At 40.5% G+C, this 17508-nt stretch overlaps 1 protein-coding gene across 3 annotated transcripts in view; it reads left to right on the top strand.

Annotated features, from left to right (window-relative positions):
• The window catches only part of STARD13 (StAR related lipid transfer domain containing 13), a 297110-nt gene that overhangs the window by 83291 nt on the left and 196311 nt on the right, over positions 1-17508 (top strand). For all 3 annotated transcript variants that reach the window (XM_052671001.1, XM_052671003.1, XM_052671002.1), the window contains one exon: positions 554-688. In XM_052671001.1, coding sequence (XP_052526961.1) covers positions 554-688 — 135 coding nt within the window. The remainder of the gene's footprint in view (positions 1-553; positions 689-17508) is intronic.

The raw sequence follows: 17508 nt of genomic DNA, 5'->3' as shown, positions 1-17508 counted from the left end.
TGTGCAAGTTCTCTTGTTTGTATTGAGTTTAGTGTGACCAGGTACACATGGGTCCTATATATTTTATTTTTTTCTTAAGTCCCATTTTAGATCATTTATCTTTTAAAAATTTGTATGGAAGTAAAGCTAGTAAGTAAAACCTCCTGGGCCCTGGGGGACAAGGAAAAGAGGATTTAAAGGTTCAGAGTATGTAAGTTCAGGATCTTCAATTAAGTTAAATAAAAGAACGTAGAATCATGAATTTCAGTCAAATGACAGTTGTAAATAAATCAGATCATATATTGTCTAATGCGGAGATTATTCAGTTCCTTGATATTCAGGAAGATTCATTCTCCAGTTTTATCTCCTAGCTGTTAAGGAAGCCTCTTTACCCCAAGATGTAAAAATGATGCAGCGTGCATTTTTAAGAAAAAAGAGGTAAAAAGTCTACTTCACATCACAAGGGAAAAAAATGTTTTAAAAAGATAAAATTCCAATATTTTTATCTTGCAGTTCACATTTAAAATATTTATGACTTGCATTTATTTACAGGGTTTTTAAAATTCTCTTACAGTGCCCTGTTCAAGTGGAGACAAGCTCTTACAGAAATCATCAAGGAAAAGGATTGTGGAAGCACAGAAGTGCAGATTACCAGGATTTAGACTGCTTACCTTACCCAGTATCAACTGGAGCACGGCCTAAACCTTTTGTAAGTAGCTGCTGAACACTCTCTGACTCTGAGATATTAAAAGCTGCTCTGAAAGTAATGCCTTCTATTCATTTCTGTGGAAACTACAGCAGATACAGTGAGCACAATCACACTATTTGATAGAGCAAATTCTCAGCTACGAAACACTGTTTTTCAACATAGTCAACATTAGCTTTGCATTTTCATCAGCAATGAACAAGAGCCCTTATGTTGCACTTGTAAGAATCTACACAAGCAGAGGTGACCCACTGTTGTCTGACCCACTGCTGAAATGCACCATTCACTTCCTCACTGTGCACATGTCCACTGTTTGATCTCCATAAATGTTCAGCAAGCATCAGTGGACATCAGTGTGTGTCATTTTTTCTGGATGGAGGAATTCAGCGACACTCCTTTGCTTCATCCACACTTCTGTGTCAGATGCCATTCTGTCAGACTGCCCATCTGCTGCCATCTGTCACACGTCAATAACAAGTAATGGAATACTGGTGGGAAGGTTCATTCCCTACTGCCCTACCACCATCATCTGCCTCTCGTGTCGTGGACCAACATAATTAAGCAGGAGGCATTACTTTCAGAACAGTCTTGACTGGAGGAGTCCAGTATGCATAATGAGCACAGATGAAAGTTAATTCAGTATTTGGTTTCCAGGGCTGTGGGATTCATCTCACCTGATGCTGGACAACTATAATGTAGAGTTTTACATCTGAACCATTTACTTGAACTGCCATTATAATCAGGGGAAACAGGCTTTTCTGACAAGTAAATGGTTTTATCTGGAGGTTACATGTGATGGATTCTAGACATCAATGCCACTATTGCATCTTCTTTGCTGATTTTAGCATTACTCTATTGTGATTTTTTATCTAGATGTACGACCCTAGTCTAGAGTTCTGAGTTCTTGGTGAGTGAAAGTGTTCAATTCTGGTGGTTTACTTAAGCCATATTTCTAAACAAGAATAGCAATATTTATTTTGTTTCTTTTGAGGTTGGTGCTGTAATCTGCGCTTAGTCTGTTAAACCCATTAGAGGCATTTCCCAAATGGATTTGATTCACTTCATCAGTAGCTAAATGTTGTTCTATTTCTGCATGTGAAAGTAAGCAATTATAGGATCTGTGCCTTAGATCCAAAATGCAAATATTTTTTCCACTCATCTGTGAATTATTTGAGTGTCAGCGGTATCCATTCACATCACACACCATAAAAATGCCTGCATTTAATTGAATAAAAGGTAGTTTTGGTACAGTGCCTTTTCTTTGATGGGGCCAACACTGGATCTTCAAGAAAGCAGTGTCAGAACAGAGTAAGCAGGTAGCATACCATCTCAGCTTCCTGCAAGGTGTTTATTGTGCAGACCCTTTGAAATCAGATGTTATATCATGCTTTGTAATTAATAGCACCCCAGAGTGGATTTTTTTGCCATTACTTGTATTTTATTCCTTTGAAATACAGAGCATTTTGTAGCAATAAGTTCTAAAGTTTAACTGTGGAGAATGCGGGGGGAGAAAAACAGCTGGTTTTTTTTCCTGACTTTGCTACTGTATCATTAATTTGGTCTTTATTCTTGTACTGTGAAAAACTGAGTCCTAGGAATCATGCAAGTAGTAGATAGTGTGGGACTGCATGTCTTTGACAGTGAATTTTGTCTGTTTATCTTATTCAGTTTCATAAGGCTCTTCTGCAGCAGGTGACAGCCAATTTTTGTTTTGATTAACATCTGTAATTCAATATCATCAGAAAATATCCATTTTTATTTTTCCATTTTCCTGATTGTTCATGCATATTGGACAGACATTTGTTAAAGTGCCAGGTAATAGCAGCCACTGTAAAAGAAAGCAATCGATTATTAACTTATAAAAAGAAAAAGAAAACTGAGAGTTCATTTATCAAAGCAAAGATGCTTGTATTTCCTGGTATCTTTCTTCGTTTTCCTCCCTGACAGCAGAATAAGCCTGTGATAAATCACTTCCTCAGAAAGGAAAGTGGAAGTGAAATTTCTAAAATGGAAGCTCACTGTATCAACCAGATCACCTGTATCTACATGATCACTGGAAGAACATGTCTAGATTCCTGGGCTGTGACCTCCAAAAGTCACACTGACAGTTTCCCATTAGGCAGTGTTACTATGTGTGTGTTTATTCTGCCCTTAAGCATATTTTCTGGTATTTTTCTGCCATGGATATCAGTCCTGCTTGCATTGCTTCCACAAACAGCTTCACAAACATTGTCAAATACTGGCATGTGTGTGCTACCCTCCATTCCTCTGGTCTTGAAGCCAGTAGCATTTAGCAGTAATTACTCATTGAATTATAGCTCAGCAGTTCTCTTTCTCTTGATGATGTTCTTGCTTCAAGTTATCTTCTCATTTTCGATTAAAGCAAAATCTACTATATTAGAGACTTCTTTAGAACTGTCATATTGTTCACCTGCTAAAAAATGACAGACATGTCACCATGCAAATAATGTATTTAATTAAATGAGCCTTCATTCCAGTGCATTGGAAAATTTGAAGGTGGGGTCCTCTTGCTTCTTAATCGAAAATATTATTGTCTTCCCTCTAGCCATTTCCTCTCCTTACAAAATGAATTTGCTGTTTTCCATTTTGGCAAAAGCATAAACATTTGTACTAGTTCTAGTTGGAATATATAGTAGCATTTAGTAAAGAGAAAGGAATTTGTCAGCTTTGTTTGTTCTTCACCTGGGTGGAATGTTTAGGCATGTACGAGTATCATTGCTTAACTGCCCTCCCACCAATACTGTGTAAATATTTTTGAAGTGGTATTACAGTAATACTGTTGTTTGGCTAAAAGTGTGTGGGACACAAATCTTTATCTGCACAATCCATATATTTTATCAGACAAATTTGTGATGCTATAGTAACAGCAATGTAATGCAAAAAGTACCACTGTTGCTTAGGGTGCTGTCTCATCTAGAAACTTACCAAAAGCACAGCCATTCTTTAGAAGCTAATGGTCTGTTTTTAGCATTGGACAGTGCCTTAAATTAGAGATAAACATTGAAAATTAATGTTTGCAGATTCCATTCAAGAGAGCAGATCATTTCACTTCTTCCTTCCAAGTGCTGCTTTTGGTGTATGTAGTGTATTTCAGGCAGATACAAATAATGCCATGTCTAGATCCAGACATTCTTTCGTACTCCTCTGTCATAGCTCTCTAATAACTGAGCTTCCACCATTTTTCCTTTAAGACTTCTCTATACTTTCAAAAAAGGACACATCAAAATCACTTTTGTTATGATTAAGAGAATGGAAAAAAGGTATATTTCCTTTTGCATTGCCCTGAGATTGCTTACATTTAACCCACAGATCTAAGCATTATAATACATAACTTGAGAATAACACAGAGATAAAAGGGACTGGTTGTGTTTTGGTGAGCTGGATTTTTCTTCTCTTCCAGTCTTTCAAGAGTTTGGAAGTCAAAAAGAGCTTATCTGTCTCATCTCCCCAGGAACTACACAGAAGCTCTTACACCCAGGCACTTAGAAAACCAAATATTCTACAGTTTATTGTGATTAGCAAATATAGCCAAGGAGATCAGTGTTAGAAATAGCAGGGATGTAGAAATTTAGGAATAATAGGTGCAAAATTATGCTGGACACAGTTCAATTCTCATTAGAAGACCTAGCTGCACACTTTCATGGTCTCTAACTGTGCTGGCAGCTTAAAATGAAACAGTGAAAATGAAATTAAAACCTTCTATACTGGTAACAAGGTGGGCTTTTGCCTTTATTAGAGGTAAGTCTGCATTTATGCCTCCTTCTTAAGTACAGTTGATGAGCAGTTTTGATTTCTTAAGCTTTAGTTCTACAATTTGGTTGATTAATTAGAGTACTAAAACTAAATATTTTACAGCTTTTAGTCTTGTTTTAATCTGGCTTCTCGGTTTGTTTCGCTGTTCAGCTGCATAAATGTGCATGCCAGAGAGGGGAGAAATGTGCAAGAGGGGGGAAAAAAGGATGGAAATAATATGGTGAGTTGGTTCTTTCAGTATCAGAGCCAGCTTAGCATAGCTTAAACTGTGGAACTTAACTGTGCTAAGCCACTTGATTCAGGAAATGGGATACAAAACAGTGCCTTGTAACCTACATGACTGAGAGGTGTTTGTGATTCTTTTAAGAAAATATTATTCTTTATTTGCTGAGAAATATTGGTTGATGCTATAAGCAGTGTTTCAGAGTTCAGGTCAGAGGTTCCAGAGATGTCTGATATCTTCTGACATTGTTTAGAAATATAAAACTAATAATATTATAATCTATGACTAGAGTAGTTATTATCTCTCTGGAGACAATCTGTTGCCTGCCTGCCCTCTGACACTGTCTGAGGCCAGAAAAATCCAAAAGTAAAAAACAGCCAAAGGAAAATCAAAGTTATTGTGTTTCCCATCCGCTACTTGTTCAATATTGCTGCCCCCCTGACCAGCAGGGATCAGAGTTTATTCCATTACTGAGTGTGTGACAAGCTTTTTATGGGGTAGCTGCCACATCCAATGCAGACGTGAAGTCGCAGTGTGACAACCCACAACAGCTTGTACTTCTTCTGGGCACACCTTTGGAATTGTAGAATCTTTGCATATTTAGCAACCTTAGGCTGATCTTCCACACCTCTGTGAAATACGTAAGCAGGATCTTCATGTTACATCCAGGATGAAGCAGTAAGTGTGTATCCTGGTTCTAAGATAAGTTTCATGCTGCCTTTGTTTTGGATATGGTCATCAATTTATCAGTTCACTACACAGTTTTCAGCAGCAGTTATGCCCATTACCTAGTAGGATGTGTTTCCCCAAATGATCAGATAGATTGTGCTTCATTCAGACCTTGCTCCACATTTGAAAAGTCAGTAGTAAAGCCCTGAGAAGTCTTGTGTGACCTTTGAGTACTCTTAATCTTACTTCAGAGAGCAATGACCATTGTTGGGCCATTTTGTGCAATCCATGAAGTGCAAGAAGATGAGATAAGAAGCCTAGACCAGAGTGAGAGACAGGTCTGGTGCTCCATTTTCTCAAAGAAATTGTATGCTTGAAGACACAATTACTTGGCTTTGCTGGAGCTGGAGATTGCTGTCTGTACTTAAGTGAAATGTGCTTGGTACAAGTAGCATAGCTTCTGCAGGTAGGAGACACAAAGTTCTTCATAGAAATCAGGTTCACACTGACTTTCTGAAAATCATACTGGTTGTTAGCAGCACGATCCACAACAGGATCTAGACACAGTTCCAGACCTGTGTTTTTGCTACCAGGCCTTCCTTCCAGATAAAGGACATCTAATCTAATTGTTTTCACTCTTGCAAAAACACATTTCAAACTGTATGCCATTTAGTCATGTGAATTGCTTTTTGATGTCATCTTGATATTGATATTAATGAGCGAATTAGCTATCTAGTATAGAAGCAAGTAGCCTGAGCCACCACCTTTGCAGAATTTTCTTCTTGCTTTTGGTCTATAATATTACAGAGGCACAGTAAAATAGTCAGGTGAATGGACTGCTCAGGTTCCATATGTGCCCCATTAAGCATGGCCATGCTTGTGTAGTCACCCCAGTAGGGTAACTGTTTGCTTTCTTCCCCTGCTCTGCCCATGCAGTGGAGAGATGGCAGCTATGGCCAAGGAGCACCCTGGGCCTGCAGGTGCTGCTGACATGAAGTGCTCATGGAAATGCTCCTTCCCTGCTTCAAGGTGAGCTAGTTCCTTGACACTAGAGGAATTCACTCTTTGGAAAAGCCTCTTCCAGCTCCAGGAAAAAACAAGGAGGCTAATAGGGAATGAAAGGTAGACAGCTTCCTTCCTTCCTCTCCATTCTAATACAATAAATAATACTCCAGGCTCATCCACTTTCTCATCCACTTTGTTTCCAATACGCCTGACAATGCTTTGGCCAAAGCCTGCTCCCAGCAAGGGGTGTTTGCATAAGTAAGAGCACATAAGAGCCCTTCTCTTTTCCTTTTCGTCTTTATTCTCTGTTCCCACCAGCCTTTGGCTCACTCTTTCCATTATTCAGCCAACACCATGATCCTGCATCATACTGAGGTCAGGAGCAGCTGTGAGTGAGGAGAGGTGGATTGTGGTATAGACTTCAGCTTTGCTCAGTGTGTTTCATGAGTGAATAAGCCTCCAAAATCTCAAGTACTGTGTCCAGTTTTGGGCCCTTCACTGCAAGAAAGACATTGAAGGCTTGGAGCGTTGCCTGTTGCCCAAAGAGGGGCAACAAAGCTGGTGAGGGGTCTGGAGCACAGGGCTTATGAGGAGTGGCTGAAGGAGCTGGGATTGTTCAGTCTGGAGAAGAGGAGGCTCAGGGGAGGCCTCACTGCTCTCTACAACTACATGAAGGGAGGCTGTAGTGAGCTGGGGGTCGGCCTCTTCTCTCGTGTAACTGGTGATAGGATGACAGGGAATGGCTTCAAGCTGTGCCAGGGGAGATTTAGGCTGGACATTAGGAAATACTGCTTTTCTGAAAGAGTGGTCAGGAAGTGGAATGGGCTGGCCAGGGAAGTGGTGGAGTCACTGACCCTGGAGGTGTTCAAGGAACGTTTGGATGTTGTGTTGAGGGACATGGTTTAGTGAGAGCTATTGGTGATGGGTGGATGGTTGGACTGGATGATCTTGAAGATCTTTTCCAACCTTGGTGTTTCTGTGATTTCTGTGATTCCATGAAAATCTTCTGCAAGGAAATTAGGAGATGGGAGTTTCATCTGATAGATCTTCTAGGCAGAGCTAAATTGCATGCCCAAATCTTCTGTCTGGTCATCTCTGCAGAGCAGGGAAGCCTCCACCTGCATAGAATCAGGCTTCATGAATCCACTGGATACTGACAGTCCACAGGAGCAAGCAGTACATCGTCCATCTGGACAAACAGCACCTGAGTAGTGCCTGCAGGACTGATGCCAAAGTTTGTCTCAGGAGCTCAGTTCTGAGGGTGGCAGAACCCGGCCCTGAACAAAAGAGGGTTGTGGAACAGTGTAGGATTACTGTATGTGTCAGCACTAGCTAATAGCAAAGTGTTTCATTTTTATTGATTTTTATATCTAAAATTGCCATAATGATAGAGGCCACTGAGCCTGTTTGTAGGGCACTGCATTTACATTTTTATGGCATCTTGAGCTGTAAGTTCCCCTTAGTGAAGTTTGCACATTTTAGAAGGGATCTTGGCATGTCAGTGCTTATTTATAGTGGTAACAAATGCTGTCATTATTCTTCTTGTTTAAGAGAGGGCAGGATTGTTACCTGTTAATTTAATTGCTGCTTTTTAGGATTCTGCTTCTGCATTTATAAGATTAGAATTAAAATGGGGCTGTTTTGTTTGGAGTGTTCTTTTGTGCTTTTCAGCCATGCTGTTCCCTAGTACAAGAACAAGTGAAATATACAGAGCTCTTCCCAAACACGCACAGCCCAGGAGGTTTTTCCAAAATTGGATCTTGTTATTTATTCTGATTTACCACATACCTTTCCAATTTTGCCTAAGAGTTTTAGTGGGGAGACTCCAACATCACAGCTGCTTTGAATACAGATGATTGGATAGCGAAGGGGTGGCTTTATTTCTTGGTGGTAGTGATCCTTACCTCTAAATGGACTGAAAAGAATTTGTCATCTTGACTGATGAGACTCTGGAAGTGTTAGTGTCCCTTCCTAGTCAATGAAATCTCTTAGATCATTACAATCCATTTAGGAGAACTGACTGAAAAGTATTTATCAGATAGTTTGCTCAGCAAATTCTGTAACATTCTTTGAAACAATTAACATACATTGTTCCTTAATTATTACCTCAGTTCCATTTTTTTTTAACAAAAATATTGAAGTCAGCTGAAGATGGCAGCTGTAGTGTAGCTGTGCAATAATTAATATTCCCTTGAACAATTACAGTTAAATTGCCCATGACGGAGGGGGTTGGTACTGGATGATCTTTAAGGTCCCTTCCCACCTAAGCCATTCTGTGATTCTATGATTCTGTACTTAATCCATGAAAATGCTTATTTTTAAATTACATTAGCAGCTTCCATTTTACACAGGTTTTTGATTGCATCGGATTCTTTCTTTTCATTGAGTTTTCATGAGGATTTTTGGGAGGCTAGGAATGTGTTTTGTGTATTTTATAAGAGCATTATCCATGTAAGAGAAGAAAGAGAGCTCCATTTTCCTTACTTATAAAACAGCTTTGAGAAATAGTAATTTTATGGTAATTATGGATATAAGCAAAATAATTTATGTGCATTTGTTACATACAGTGTAAAGTAAAATGGAAGTTCCAACTCATCTTGGAGTAAGGTTCACTTGATACAGTTCAACAAGTGTGTAAAGTCCAAGTAGGCATTGGGAGGAGACTATAACTGATTGCTTCCACTGCTCTACATTGCCCGACTATTTATATGGTTCAGACTGATAGTGTGTGTTTATGCTGTAAGAAAAACATTGAATTCATGTGCTGTGGTGGGACCCACTGTGGAGTGGAGGTGACCTCAGTCACACACAAGCAGCCAGCAGTCCCAGCGGACTGGATTTTTCACCAAGAGCCCACGGGCAGCAACTGCCATTAGGAGGGATGGGAAGAGCATATCCTGAGCTGGGCAGCCCTGTCCTGAGGCAGCGTGCTGAGGGTTGGCACCTCGGCTCTGCTTTGCTGACAGGGAGAAAGCTGCAGGCAGGCGTGGTTTCATTAATGTATACATTGCAAATTAAGCCTACGTGTCCTACATTTTAGACATAATTATCATATGTAAATTGAAGTGATCACTGTTCTGGAATGACATTTGTTCTGTTAGTTTTCAGATCTTCTAGCTGAATTAATTCTCAAAAACTGTAATGCAAGGTACCCGTACTCTGCAGTGCATTGTTTGTGTTGTGTTTGGGATAACACTGACTGTTCACATGAACACAGCCATATTTCCTACTACTGCCACCTTATTAATCACAGACACTAAAACTGCTGAGTTGTATTCCAGCCACAGAAATGCACTGCCTTTTAGGGACAGACTGAAGTGGCCTCAGGTTTCTGACAGTAGATGTGGGATGCGAGCTGTCAAAATATGAATCTCTGTAAAGGCATGAGAGGAGGTGATGAGGAGCTGCACAGGTAAATTATACTAAACACATGCAGCTAATAAAGAGAATAACATTATTTCCCTGTGGTTAACCTTTTGCTCAATGAAGTGCAAAAGGGAAACAATTGATCTCTTTTCTTCTGTCCTCATGTTTTATGCCAGTAGCAGGACTCCTGCTATTAGATGCAATGCATTGGTTGTTTAATGGGATGACTGCACAGCTTCCTGGTATGTTTGCAGAAAAGAGGAGGCTGCAGGAGGCTCTCCTGTGGGTGAGGTGGGCAGTCCTGTGTTTAATTGGGCCCTAACACAGTGTCTGCTGAGTGTTTGTGGGATTTGTCAAGCACAATTTTACAATAATGTTCACAGCAAGAGCACAGAGGAGAGATTCTAAAATCACAGGTGATGTATAGTTAGGAACGAGCGCAGCCTGTGCTGCGGAGCGTTTTATGGTGCTTGGGAGCTTGGGTAGAGCCAGATCTCCAGTCCCACTTATGCAGTGGTGCAGAGGGCTCTCATAATGCAAGCCCCAGGCTCTTTGTGCTCTCAAGAGCTCGTAGGCTGCTCTCCCCTGTTTCCCACGCTAGGAAGAAGGGACTTCCATCTGTAACAGAGCAGAGACAGAGGCTGGCACAATGCATAGGGAAAGCATTTTTAATGCAAATGAATACAGCAAATCATGCATCTCGTCTCTCTAGCAGAGATAATCCCTCTCAAGGTACAACTTGCTCTTGTACTTCTGTTGGAAGGAGGCATCTTTCCCTAACTGCCACGCTGTTGTTCTGGGGCATTTGCTGTCTGACAGTACTGAAATAGGATTATGCAGCCCTTTGTGTGAGTGATGTGCACTAAAGCTGGTAGAGGCAGGAAGGCTCAGGAGTCTGCTTGAGTTGAGCAAATTTATCCATCAGATAAGTGCTTTTTTTTTCTCTCAGATATCATTTCCCAGGACTTTTCTTACAAATTTCTGTAACATCTTGTAAAGAAAAAAAAGATAGAGGATGAATAAGAAGATAAAAACCACATACATACCTCAATATGCATGTTTTCTGCGGACTTCAGTTTCTTAACAGTAACTCTCTGTACACAGGTAGTTTGTTGTATGGTTCTAGCAGCCTACACACTGTTCTCATGCTGAACTGCATTTCAGTGGCTTCTCCAGAAGCCTCTGTGGTGCTTTATCAGGAGTCAGTGCTACCGAGGGCCTTCTCTTACCCAGAGTAAGTCCTGCCAAGAAGGTGATGCAGTTTTCTTCTACACATTCATGAAACACATCATGGAAATCAGGAAATGTGGGGCGGGGGTAGTAGTCCCAGTCTGATATTGTCTCAGAGTCACGAAGCACATCCTCAACTGCATGAAGGGCTTCAAGGCTGTGAGAGCTTTTCAGCAGTTCTCCTGGTGCTCTGGCCTCAGCAGAGGTTGCCCCTTCCTCTCCCCGGAATGTTGTCACTTACCTACAGAATAGAGAAATAACATAAACATATTGCTCCCAAAAAATCCAAGCCTGGAGAGCACGGATCTGAGAATACACCATTAGTTGAGGATTGGGGTGTTTTTTTTTTGTTGTGTTATTGAGAATGACTTTTCTGAGAGAAAAAAAAAATGCTAAGCAAAACAAAATGCTAAAAGAAACAAGTTTCACTTTCCAACAGGAAGGAGAAAACAGGTTGATATTACTCAGTGTTTTAATTTCCCTAATCATCTTTACAGAAGCCAGTTTTTCTCTTGGCAGGAGAAAGTTCAGATGTGAAAATCTTGCTGTTCTAGTCGCTCAGTGTACACAGCAGTACAGATCAAAGCTTCAGAGACCAAGTTGTTTCCTTTAATTTCTGGATGTCTAGAGGGAAGTACAGCTTCAGAAAAATTATTTGCAGAAAATTTCTATCTATCTACCATTCAGATGACATTTTGGTAAATTCCCAGAACTGAAATGTTGTGATTAAATGGTGATTTTGGGATGAACTACCTGTTGTTAGATGAGGACTGCTGATAATCCACTGCAGGAGAGAGGTTGTACATTATCTGAAGCAGCCACATGTCATAATTATGACCTTCCCTAAATTGGCATTACATGGTTTAAATATTATGATGACTAATCACTTGCTATAAAACCAGAGTGCTCAGGAAATAAAAATGCCAGAAGCTTCCATATTGCAAAATGTCCTAATGCAAATCTTCAGACAAGCTATTAAAGTAGAGCTTGACAGTGTTGTGCATGAGGCAGCGCACTGCAAACTGAACACTTCCAGAGGTACACATATGTCCTACAGCCTGAGCTAATGAACTGGACTTTGCATCTAGGACTGTGAATTTGAACAACAATTAAAGTTAGCACAGTTGTGTAGAGACTCTGGGGGCAATCTGAGAACTTCTGGGCTATTTCCCCAAACCATGTCAGAAGCACCTATACCTATGTCACCCTGACAAAAGTTTGTCTAACTTTTCTTAAAACCCCAATCAACAGACTACACAGCCTGTTCAGGTTATATATTTCAGTGCCACAGAAAGTTTTGCTATGGTTTCTTGCTGTAGAATGTTCTTTTGTTTTCGTCATCAGCATGCAGAACAAATTATGTTCATGTTTTTTTTCCTTCTGCCTTCCTTCTTCAGTGTAGTTCGTCTAGCTTGTTAGTGAAGGTCCTGCTTTCCAGAATCCTTGTTCCATCTTCCACTAACCATGCCTAGATAGTTGCATTTCTCATAGCCTCGTTTAAAGGAATGTGTTTTGGCACTTGAGGCTCTAGCAGAATCTGGGCTCTTTGTGATGTCCGTGGGCTAGTGAGTTAGTTAGGCACTGAAGCAGCTGGTGGAATACTGGCTCTGTAAGCCTGCAATCACCAATACCAAGAAAAGAAGAGGGAAAAAAAAAAAAAGCAATTTAGAACTCAGAGAAAAAATGCAGAATGATGATGATGTCCCATACAGGAATAACTGAAAGAGATGTGATATGTAAGCAGATGTGCTTACACACACACTCCTGTATAGGAGAAATCTGTATGGTACTCCAAAGTGTATATAAACCCACAAAATGGTAAATGGCTAACTTTTCCTGGTGAAAGAAGGCCACTTATTTCTCACCACAAAGCAAAAGCTTCGTGAAAATGATGAAGAAAAAAAAAAGAACAAAGAAGATAACCAGGCTGACAAAAAATCAGAAAAACACTGTTGTTTTTTACTGTTTATCTGGATTGGATGTACTTTCATTTTCTCCATATGCAGTTACAAAACTTACATTTCCAACCACTAGTATTAATTCCCATAGTCTGCATGTCTTTAGTTCTAGTATGTCCTAAGAAATGTGTGGTAGCTTGTATTTTTAGATCAAACTTGATCCATGTCTCTGCCTGTTACAGCAGAGATCTTCATGCAGATAAATACAAAATTCAGCACACCACACTTATCGTCTGGAAGAGATTCCTACGAGATCTACAACCTGATTCAGACTTCCAGCTAGCTTTCTACCACTGTAAGTGCAAAGGGAACCCTATTTTCTTTTAATTTCCCAGGCTGAATGCCTCCTCACTGCGTTTGGTAATTGCAGCACAGCAGGAAGCTCTGTTGATGATAGGCGGGTGGTATCAGGGAGCACTCTGACATGCCCCACAGCCAGAGGATCAGATGCGGTCAGCCTGACAAGAGACAGGAAAGGCAAGGCAGAAGCTGCAGGAAGCCTAACAAGTGACTCAGTAGGTGGCACTCTTCCCTCTGCATCAGCAGCAAGGTGAAGCTCAGCTCAGCTCAGTGCTCAGCATCCATCTGCTGACACACCAGTGCAGGATGCAGTGTGAAATCCAAAGCCCTGACCTCTTTTGATCACTTGTTTTTTATGGAGTTGGCTTTGACTCGTGTATAAAAATAGTTTACCAAAGGTTCTTGAAATTTCAGCTCAGATAATCTGCCTAGTGAGATTTCTATCTATAGCTTTTGCTCTGTAAATTATTCTTCACTTCTTCAGGCAATGCAATCCTAATACAATTGTGCTTTGATGTCAGACATAACTGTCTTTCTAGACTAGTGGTGACTCTGGTTTGTACAGTCTGGGTGTTTTGAGATGCAAATCCCTATATTCTCAGACTGTTGATTGTACTGCACAAGCTTTTCAGCCAGTCATTCAGTCTACTCCAAGAATGAATTTTGTGAGAGCTTAGACAACCATCTTAGACATAACAATGTGTAAGTATATCCCATCCTTTTTAATGAAGTCTTCTTTTTGTGGGGAACCTGTTTTGGGTGAGTAAGGATGTCTTGTCCACCCTGGTCCTTGTGCTTGTGGTGACAGAAAATAAAGATGAAAAAGTACAGAACTTAATCTCTGTCCTTCATAAGCAATCAGCCACCTGTCCACCTTGTATTATTGAAGATGTTCATTATATCAACCAAAAGCGGCGTTCATCTACTAGCTAGCTCTGCAACACAGTCTTATCTACTTCTTGCAAAGTATTTGGTAACCAGGTGCCACTCTCTTCTGGCTTTGAGTGGAGGAGGACACCAAAGAACATGGCCTATGTCAAACACATGATTTTGATTCCAGCAGTTTCATACATCTCTGTGGCAACATTCATCTGCTGTGCCACCAAAGCAGACAACTGCCTGCACAATGAGGGCAACAGTGTTGGTTTTGAGGAGTTTGTTTTGCTCATCTGCCATTTTTCTTATCTCTGACCCAGAGGGTAGAGGAGGTGGCTATGTGTGCATCCCCAACAGCTGTGGGAGCAGCTATCTATCTGTAGGGCATTATATCTGAACATAAAAGTTGTATGGTGGAGTATACGATTGCCTGGAATTTAAGGCACATCTGTTGCTCTATCTCTGAGGTGCCAATGAAAGTTTCAGATCTTATCTTTGCCCATCAGGTGATTGTCTAAGAAAATAACCACAGTCTTAACTTTTTATTAATCACTGTCAACTATTCAAATTTTCCTGTCGTCCGTTTGCAGAGCAAATTAATCTGCCCTTCAAGGAGTTGGATTCCCATCCATTCAGTGGGTTAGTGACATTGGTAACTAGAGCCAATAGTTAGCCAAAAGACAAGACTCTTCTTTTTAAGAATCTTTTCTTAAATGACTGCACAGAGAAAGACTGAGTACCAATAAATTATTACAAGGAGTTTTGATCCCCAGCTGTACTTACAGCTAAGCTTTAGGGACTTCCTGCCTGCTTTGAGAGGAAAGAAGGTTGTGTTATGAGGGCAAAATTTGTATCTTCAGCAAGTACTTTGAATCTCTGTCTCACAGCAAGGATTCAACCAAGAGTCAGCACTGTCTGGTTCTGGCTTGATAGAAGTTTGCACAGTTATTGGCTTTACTTAATTGAGAAGCCTCCTTTTGTCATAATCTGCTTGGGAGCTTTTGATAGTATGTGGCTGTGAGTCAATTACTGATGTTTCTCTCCAGAGGGAATTTTTTTATCAAGTTCTGTCAGAAGTGCTACCTTCTCTGCTAACCCCTCTTTTTTGTATATACCTCTTTGAGAACACTTATTAGGACATTCAGTCTGAATATGTTTATTGTGCTCAATTGAGTGGTCTGTCCTTTCATTTTGAGAGACCCTGATGTTGGTGCTGAGCCGTGCACTCCACGATGTGGAGTTCCAGATGCTGTGAACTGACTGACTGACATCTCTTCAGAAAGAGCAGCTCATGCTTCCTGGAAAGTCAGAATGCTTCAACACTCTTCACATTCCTGGCTGGCCTACAGCATACCTGCAGCCCATTTCCTCTAGGCTGTTCCACACCCTTACTATCCTGCAGCCTCCAGTGTCCATGTGTCCATCCCTGGATGGTCTAGTAGGGTCTCCACAAGTGGTCTTAGTTGGGCATGCTGCTGTTGTGTCTACAGCAGAGGAGAGGGTAATTGCAATCTTACCTGAAAGGTTAATATCCATAATTTCCATCTAATTTGAGGAACAGTCCACAGTATTATCAGTGCAAGGTGAAGTTTTTTTCACTGTATCTGAATTTTATGAAGTCAGTGGTAGAGATGAATTACATGGTTTTATCCATCATCTCAGACAAAACTAAAAGCCTGGAGTAAGGGCTGAAAGAGGTACCGTCTTCCCTGACAAGAGAATCCTCTAGGCTAGTCATGGACACAGGAAGGGTACATTCATGATAGTCATGCCTATATCAAACAAGTCTGTTGAAGTGTTGTGTGGTAGATCAGTGCCATGTTTGCACTGTAACAGGTATTTCATTTTCTTCCAATAAGAACTAGCTTCATGTAAGTATGCAGAAGAAAAATTACTGTTGGTGGGTCTCACCTAGCAATTCAGATTGGAGAGTGTGTTTAGTCATTAGGCTGACAGCAACTACGAGCATGGCATTTATCAACCTGGGAAGTTTTTTTTTCTCCAAGATAAGTATTTCTCTAAGATATTAAAAACTATATTAAAAAGATCCCTTTAGCTCTGATATGAATTACTGGTATTACACATTCTCCAGCTCTGAAGACCTTGAGGTCATTATGTGAGAACAAACGTTAAGTACCATATGGCAAGAGTAAAATTGTCTGTAATTTTAAGAGTGTTTGCTGAAAACAAATTTCACAGCAAAGCAGGCTGTACATTTTCATAGCTTTGAAAAATCACTACGGAGAAAATAACAATACACTGAAATGTACACCCTGACCTGCTTCTTCAGTGTGAGTTTATCAGTAGATGATTATATTCTTTTCATTAAATGAATACTTTCATCAGACCTTTTTCAAACAAATTCTAACGATAATTAACATTTTAGTGTAAGGAACTGAAAGCATTCTGTAAACATGAATTAATTCACATACAGTGCTTCCTGATGGGCATTTCCTTAATAAGAGATTTCAGCTGCCTCAGGAATTTTTGCATCTCTGCCCTTTGTGTCAGGAGGAAAAATGCCACATACAAAGAGGTGGATTGCAGTATTGAGGCTTTCGGACTCAGGAAGGATGCTTCATGCTTTTCCTACAAATATGTCTCATCCACTATCATCATTTTGCAGCTGGAAGTCAGAAGGGCAGAATGCAAGTGATTGGCCTCCAACCCTCATGAGATCTCTTGCAGTACTGTGACTGTCAGCCACACCTTTAGATCTTCAGTCCTGTGTCATCGATCACAGGATTGTCTTCTGCTGGGCAGAACTCTCCTGTATACTGCTGTCAGCACTTGCTTTGCTCCTTCCTACCCAGCCCGTAATGTACAAAATACCAAGTTGCCTTCGTTCTTTGTAATAACATTTACTTCTTCAAAGTTACCATAGTGAGGCAAGTCTTTAATTCATCAGCTAGAGGCATTTATGATACTGTTGACAATTTTCCTTGTAAAATCCACATAGTTACATTTTTTAGTGAGTCCTCATCCCAGTAACACGGTTGACATCTCATAGCCTCCCAGTGTGCATCCCTTTGCTTACAAAGGCCTCATTAGCCAAGCAGGGGCTCTGGCATCTAAGTGCCTCACTCAGAGGATGTTTCTGAGGCTGTGCAGGGTAACTGATTCCTGGTTTTTCTTAAAGGTAATGTTTGTGAGGTATTTCAATGGGTCAGAGCTGGGGCATCCTTATTTTCAGTGTATTTTGTCTGGCAGATCTCACTAAGTTGGATCAGCAGTTAATCTGCGGGAATTGCCTGTTCTTATTTTTTTCCCATTTTTTTTTGTTTTTGTTATTTTCATTCTCTAGAGAACCCAAGGAGTCTAAAAAAGGGAAAATGCTAAGCCTAAATGAGGCTGCTGGGACCTACACATTTAGCTGCACCGACCAGCCATCTGCTTTGCACACCATACCTTCTCTCCTTGTT

The sequence above is a fragment of the Tympanuchus pallidicinctus genome, unplaced genomic scaffold (genome assembly GCF_026119805.1).
Source record: "Tympanuchus pallidicinctus isolate F22 unplaced genomic scaffold, pur_lepc_1.0 scaffold11, whole genome shotgun sequence".
Taxonomy (NCBI): Eukaryota; Metazoa; Chordata; class Aves; order Galliformes; family Phasianidae; genus Tympanuchus; species Tympanuchus pallidicinctus.
This window is presented reverse-complemented; position numbering and strand designations above follow the sequence as displayed.